This window comes from Neoarius graeffei, chromosome 2 (assembly GCF_027579695.1).
Source record: "Neoarius graeffei isolate fNeoGra1 chromosome 2, fNeoGra1.pri, whole genome shotgun sequence".
Classification (NCBI taxonomy): domain Eukaryota; kingdom Metazoa; phylum Chordata; class Actinopteri; order Siluriformes; family Ariidae; genus Neoarius; species Neoarius graeffei.
This window is the reverse complement of record NC_083570.1, coordinates 26,366,472-26,374,304: the sequence shown is the minus strand read 5'-3', so window position 1 is coordinate 26,374,304 and position 7,833 is coordinate 26,366,472. Positions and strand designations below refer to the sequence as shown.

The 7,833-nt window shown below is 40.1% G+C and overlaps 1 protein-coding gene across 1 annotated transcript; it reads left to right on the top strand.

Annotated features, from left to right (window-relative positions):
- The first annotated feature begins 216 nt into the window (after positions 1-216).
- On the top strand, positions 217-4,072 carry LOC132872435 (5-hydroxytryptamine receptor 1B-like). The gene has a single exon (XM_060907262.1). It carries the CDS (start codon positions 576-578, stop codon positions 1,719-1,721), a length of 1,146 nt encoding a protein of 381 aa, XP_060763245.1. The 5' UTR covers positions 217-575; the 3' UTR covers positions 1,722-4,072.
- The last annotated feature ends 3,761 nt before the right edge of the window (positions 4,073-7,833 follow it).

Below are 7,833 nucleotides of genomic sequence, written 5' to 3'. Positions count from 1 at the left end.
AAATTATGAAAAAAGGAACTTTTTCATGATATTCTAATTTTTTGAGATGCACTAGTATACCATCTTGAGTATGGTATATTCTTGACTGAGAGCGAGCGCCCCCAGCGTGCACGCGCGTGGCCATGCAGAGCGCGCGCGGCGGAGTGCGCCTAAAGCAGAGCGCGCGGCTCCTGGAGCATCATTCCAACTTCTGGAGCTGGTCAGGGGACACAGCATTACCGGCGCTATGTTTCACGGAATTGAAGACGATCAGGATGAAGAAAGCAGTGCGCTGCATCCACGAAGCGACTCTGTTACGCGTGGAACATAAACAGGATGCAAACATGCATTTTCAAAAAAAAAAAAAGTCTCATTTTGTCTTTGCCACTCAGACGGAATACTACATCATCTAGCACGGCGAGAAATCTAAAGGAAAGTTTTTATGATACTTTATTTTTATTTATTTATTTGTTTGTTTTTTTTAATGTGTGTGTGTGTGTGTGCCATCTAACGAAACTCTTTTGAAGATGGCACGCAAGAAACGCAGAGGATGAATATGAGCACGAGCGTACGCACGTTTTAAGATCAGGTCCGCGATGGAGCGCTCTGGTGCCTTGAAGCCGACCCCTGCGGCGTATGGAGAGCTCCTGAACCTTTCGTCGAACTACACGGACGAGACGGCGGAAAAGAGCGCAAGCTTGCTTGCACAGGCGAGCGCGGCTGTGTTCTTGTCTCTCCTCACGTGCGCTACGGCGCTGTCCAATGCCTTCGTGATTGCTACCATATATCAATCCCAGAAGCTGCACACACCAGCCAACCTTTTGATCGGCTCGCTGGCGGTCACTGACCTACTTGTGTCCGTGTTGGTGATGCCCGTGAGTGCTGCATACACCATTAGCCAAACGTGGACACTGGGCCAGGTGGCGTGTGACCTGTGGTTATCATCAGACATCACGTGCTGCACAGCTTCCATTCTTCACCTATGTGTGATTGCACTTGATCGCTACTGGGCCATCACGGACGCCGTGGGGTACTCTGCAAGGCGAACACGTGGCCGTGCCGCCGCTATGATCGCTGGCGCCTGGGTCATTGCCATATCCATCTCAGTGCCACCCTTCTTCTGGCGCCAGGTCAAAACGGATGAAGAGGTCACCAGCTGCCATGTCAACCAAGATCACGTTTTCTACACCATCTACTCCACTTTTGGCGCCTTCTACATCCCCACACTACTGCTGGTAGTGCTCTACGGTAGGATTTACATAGAGGCGCGGAAACGGATCTTGAAACAGTCACCTCAAAAGCCAGGCAAAAGACTCACATCTGCCCATTTGATCACAAACTCGCCTGGCTCGGTGGCATCCACTACATCGCTCACATATGGCACGGCTGAGTTGGCTTCGTACGAGGGTATGGTGTCTGTCCCAGCAAACAGTCAGGTGAAAGTCACAATGTCTGATGCGCTTCTGGAGAAGAAGCGGATCTCTGCAGCTCGGGAAAGGAAGGCAACAAAAACTTTAGGGATTATACTTGGGGCTTACATCATGTGCTGGCTGCCATTCTTCATTTACACCTTACTTGTGCCTATTTGCACCTCGTGCACATTTTACCCAGAGCTGTTTGACTTGTTCACGTGGCTTGGCTATCTGAACTCGCTCATCAACCCGATCATATACACCATGTCCAACGAGGACTTTAAACAAGCTTTCCATAAACTTATGCGCTTTAACTGTTGCCGATCTTGAGTGTTTTGTAATGAGAAGACTAATGAGGGGCCAATCTGATTTTCAAAGGTCCGATCAATGAGAAAAAAAATGAGAATAGAATATCAGTCACAATGCCAGTATCCCTCTCCATAGCATTGTCCACCTGTAGGGGGGATTACATCAACATAGGGCGCAAACAAATCAATGAACACAGCCATCATACAGGTAAACTTCAACGCTGTGGATTTTAAAGTGTGTCTATGGCTTTGTTCATATTCACACCAATAGAATAACATTTCCCAATATAGTATTTAACAACCCTCAGGCATTTCACACTTTCATTTTCAGTGTTGCAAAATTAGTGTAAAACACACTACTTGGAATTTTTCAAGCCTTATACAGGTATACAGTGGTGTGAAAAATATTAGAATCGAATACTGTGTTGTGTGTTCACCGCTCTCTGTGTTAATGTTTCTAGCTGAAGCAGCACTTTAACCCCCCTTAAACTTATTTTTCATTTACTATGATTTATTGACTAATTGAAGAAATTGGGGCAAAAGCAGACTATTCCATTTTCCTGTAAATAATTTTGAAACCTGAATTAGATTTATTTTTATGTCTAGCTGGCAAAATAGTTACCTGTTCATCACCAAGCGAGAAAGGTCAACAAAACAACAGGCACAGCCATGATGGATGACGACACTAACTTCAGGTGCTGAATTGCTGAAATTGTCAGCATCTGAGAATAGTGGGATATGGCACAATGTTGGTTTCTGAAACAAAACAATGAATATCATGGGATTTTACAATGGAGATATCTGGTTTTGTGAATAAACCAGATGATGGTGTCACCATCGATCCTCTGATGGTATTGGTTCAATTTTTTCCAGTTTGGCACTTGTCGGCTTTTGCGCTTGAACTCTTCAATTGTATTACAGCGCTGTTGAAGTCTCCATTCTGATTGGTCAGAAGGTGTTGATGATTTTTCGATAACGGCACCCTTGACAGTATTTCTGCTTGTATGTCTAATACGTTATCCTTCTTATGGTATCTATTATATGGTGGACGCTCCACCTAAACCACGTATTTATTCAAAAATGATGGAATTAGAAATGCGTCCTTATTTAGCAAAGAAAGATGCATAATCATTGACAAGGTGAAGGTATTTCACAGTAGAACAGTATTTATGGAAGGAGTCTCCACAGTCAGGGCTTTGTAACAGGAACTAACCTGTGTCATAGATATTCCAACTTAACATAGTTCATTAAAAGTTTAAACATTGTTTGCAAATTTGTGATAGTATAAGAGGAAGTGCTGTGAAGTTATTAAAAAAAATCATAATCATCTTAAGGGTATAACTTTGTGTTGAGCCTGATCAAACAGACCCCATCATTGCTCATGTTATGATGATATGTCATATGTCATGCTGTATGTTAATACAGTTGCACTAGGATGACTTCAGATAGCTTGCAAAATGTCTGTCCTGGATATTTTTCAAGGTCACTGGGACGATTAGCTCTGCCATGCTAAAAAGCATGGAAAACAATTGCCTATGTTATGAATATTAACTAGGAGCTTCGTTTGGTCCAATTGCAATTTAGTTCAGAGTTGAGGAAAATTAATTTGAGTATTTCTCACACCACTGTAAAGTAATCAAATATACATATATGACCTTAAGAACAGTAGATCCAAGAAGCAGGATTGTTGCTCTGAATGTAGAGTCTGGAATGCCCTTGATAGAATATAAATGCACAGAGAGTAAAGCACTATTCAATTGAAATGGTTGTAATAGAAAAGCCATTATGTAGTAAATGCATGAGAGGAGTGTGTTCTTGGGTGCGGCGTGTCACTGTGCACAGTTATATATGTATATACTGTATGCACATGCCTGTGTCTATGCTACTCTTAATTTCTCTTTTTTTCTATAAGCTAGTAATCATTTTCATTCTTGTTTTCTGCACCCTTATTTTCATTGCATTATGGGTAGTTGTTCCTTAGAGCTCCGATTTTGACAGCTGGTCTGACGTATCAGCACGCCTATTGCTGAAAATGGAAACATCAGCTCCCCACCACTGCTAAGGACACCAGTGTGTATTGTTATTTAACAACTACTTATTATTCTCCAAATGACGTCTGCCATTGTGAAGCTGTGCATGGCATATCGTCAAATACAGTACCAAATGAGCACAAACGACTTACATGCAAACTTACATGAACCGTGATCACCTTGCCATGGAGCACAAATAAGTTGGATGGCATGACTACAAAACTGACCTATTTCTGGCACGAAAGCTGCAGTGTTGATGTAATGAGTGTCTGTCAACAAAGCTACTGCTGTATTATAAGCTTCTGTGCAATGTTCTGTAACAACCTATGTTGCAAATATTGCAGATTTGCAGGCCAATGGAGTTAAAGAGCTGCTGCTATTATAAAAACAATAAAAAATAAAATCAAATTGCAATTAAAGGTCTTTTTTTTATAGTAATAGGGCTGGTTCCAAAAGTTCCACACACAAAAGATGAAGTAAATTATCATTTGTGACATCGTTCCTCCAATACAGGGAGCTATTCTCCTAACTCATCTCTATCTTCAGCTTCTACCAGCAGCATTTGGATAAGCCATGGAAATAAAGGAAATCCCAAGTAACACACCATGTTGGGTTTCTGTATTTATTCTATTTGGATGAAAAATTTACATTTAAAATGAGTGAAGAAAAGTATGCAGAACCAGACATATGCATTTGGAGGAGAAACTAAATGTAGACTAAGCTATATACAATACACTGAAGTCCAATAGTCTAAGACCATTCTTGACGAGACTCGATTACATATGATGACGTTACAGAGTCACTGGGCTGCACCCAGGGCCAAGACTTGGTCCCTGAATAACTGTCATAAGCACTGATGTGTGTGACAAATTTCATGAGTTTTGAAGAAAAAAAAATCCTGAAAGATCCAATAGGGTCCTTGCACCTACAGTGCTCAGGCCCTAACATTTAACATTTCCCTTAAGATGCTGTATATAATATAATTTGTAATCAAAGTTTTTGTATTAAATTAGAAAAGCATGCAAAATAGAAATTTTGCATGCTTTTCTAATTTAATACAAAAACATTGATTACAAATTATATTATTTACAACATCTTGAGGGAAATGTTAAATGTTTGAAATATTTACATTAATTTAAGAGTTTCTTAGTGTTTGGTCCATCCTATTTTTTTTTTTGCTTCGATGACAGTGTGCACTCGAGTCTACAATCCATTTTAGACTAAATCCATCCATCAGATTGTCGTCTAAACAATAGAAGAGATGAAAAAAGCACAAAGAAAATCTGACCTCTTGTACAAAGCAGTTAATATGGTCTATAACACACACCTGCTTATATTTAAAAAAAAAAGGGAAATAGTGCAGAATCTTGAATATTAAATATTCCAGGTATTGAATATTTCCTTTCTTTGATTTTATGCCACATTTTCAATGTGGTCTCAGACACACACACACAGTGCCTTGCAAAAATATTCATCCGCTTGGTTTTGTTCTATTTTGTTGCATTGCAAGCTGGAATTAAAATGGATTTTTGGGGGGGTTAGCACCATTTGATTTACACAACATGTTTACCACTTTAAAGGTGCATATTGTATTTTTATTGTGACACAAACAATAATTAAGATGAAAAAAAAACAGAAATCTGGAGTGTGCATAGATATTTACCCCCCCCAAAAAAAAAAAAAAATAAAATAAAATAAATAAATTAAATAAATAAAATAATCAAGAGTTTATAGAGCCACCTTTTGCTACAATTATAGCTGCAAGTCTCTTGGGGTATGTCTCTATTAACTTAGCACATCTAGCCACTGGGATTTTTGCCCATTTCTCAAGGCAAAACTGCTCCAACTCCTTCAAGTTAGATGGGTTGTGTTGGTGTAGAGCAATCTTCAAGTTATGCCACAGAATTGTCCTGTATTTAGTGGCATTCATATTTCCTTCAGTCCTGACCAGTTTTCCTGTCCATTCAGATGAAAAACACAACCCCACAGCATAATGCTGCCAATATAATTTGTAATCAATGTTTTTGCATTTCCCATGATGGCCAAAAAGTTCAATTTTTGTCTCATTTGACCAGATAATCTTCTTCCATGTGTTTGGGGAGTCTGCCACATGCTGTTGGGCAAACTCTAAATGTGATTTTTTTAAGCAATGACTTTTTTTCTGGCCACTCTTCCATAAAGCCCCACTCTGTGGAGTGTATAGCTTAAAGTAGTCCTATAGACAGATACTCCCATCTCCGCTGTGGATCTTTGCAGCTCCTTCAGCATTATTGTTGGTGTCTTTGTTGCATCTCTGATCAATGCCCTCCTTGCCTGGTCTGTGAGTTTTGATGGGCGGCCTTCTCTTGTCAGGTTTGTAGTGGTGCCATATTCTTTCCATTTTGCTATAATGGATTTAGTGGTGCTCCCTGGTATATTCAAAGTTTGGGATATTTTTTATGACCCAACCCTAATCTATACTTCTCCACAACTTTGTCTCTGACCTGTTTGGAGTGCTCCTTGGTTTTCCTGTTGCTTGCTTAGTAGTGTTGCAGAGTCAGAGTCCTTCCAGAACAGGTTGATTTATACACACATCATGTGACAGATTATGTGACACTTTGTTTGCACACAGGTGGATCTTAATCAACTAATTATGTGACTTAAGAAGTGAATTGGTTGGACCAGCTCTTATTTAGGGGTTTCATACCAGAGGGGGTGCATACTTATGCACACTCCAGTTTTCTGTTTTTTCATCTTAATTATTGTTTGTGTCACAATAAAAAAAAAACAATGTGCGCCTTTAAAGTGGTAGGCATGTTGTGTAAATCAAATGGTGCTAGCCCCCCAAAAATCCATTTTAATTCCAGCTTGTAATACAACAAAACAGGACAAACACCAAGGGGGATGAATACTTTTGCAAGGCACTGTGTGTGTGTGTGTGTGTGTGTGTGTGTATATATATATATACAGATGACAGAACTGTAAGTTTACTGTAAGTCTATCTATCCAAGTTTACAGTTCAGTCTGTTAAGCTGTCTGTCTGTCTTTCACTGTGTGTAATTATTTGCCCTACATCATTTTGATTATGCCATCAATGAAACATATTATATACACAACACATTGCCCATCCCTAATAGTTTCATTGTTGAGCTGTTTCTAGATATTAGATTACATTAACAACCCCAGCTCATTTCACAATCAGCCATTACTGACGTACACCGAGTTAATGAGCACTTGGGATTTCAGCTTCACAGTTACTTTTTTCACACAAGAATAGATGTTTAATGAAGAGGAGTGGAGACTGAGTTCTCTGGGGAGACATTATGAGAGATGCCATGTGTTATATGCTGTAAATGTGCATATCATCAAACATACAGACCTCACTGTGAATTTGCTTCTTAAAGAGCAGTGAAGAGGTGCATAAGGGACGAACAGGAGTGATTTAGACGGGGAAGAGTAAACAATCAGATTTGCCATTGACAGCTACCGGATAAACACTACCAGGGCCGTCGACAGGGGGGGACAACTGGGTATTTTGTCCCGGGCCCAGGCATGAGGGGGGGCCCAGAACTGGTCCCTCATGAAGATGCCATTAATCATTCTGTTTCATTTCAAAATGTGTTGATTTGGGGGAGAAAAATGTGCTATATTTGCATTCAATGAATGATTTCTGGTTCTTTTGCCTTTATTGTCTTCGAAAATAGATTCAAGAACCCACCTACCACCCCTAATGCAGAAATGGTTTGGTCTTTGATTAAGGCGCCAAATAACATGGCACTATTCCATCATAACACTTCGACAATAAGCGTGTGAGCCCGTTTGCCAACATGCACAAGTCAGGAGCAAAGAAAAGAAAAGAGAAAAAGAGATGAAGAAGCCAAGAGCCTCAGGGGCTCACTGCATATATATTTTAGAAAAGATTCAGATGATGCAGCTGAGCCAGGTAAGACACAGATAACTTTTTTCCAGCCCCGTAATGTAACCCCAGCACACGCGACGCGCCATTCATAATTATAAAGTAGGGGATAGCAGGGTACACTGAGTGAACACTGAAATGCACAGGGCATTGAATTATTTCATAAACATATCGGTTTAATAACACTGTGTTGCATATATCTCAATGAA

Excerpts from the sequence above, each read along its gene's own strand:
- LOC132872435 (XM_060907262.1), top strand. The coding sequence starts at position 576 with ATGGAGCGCTCTGGTGCCTTGAAGCCGACCCCTGCGGCGTATGGAGAG.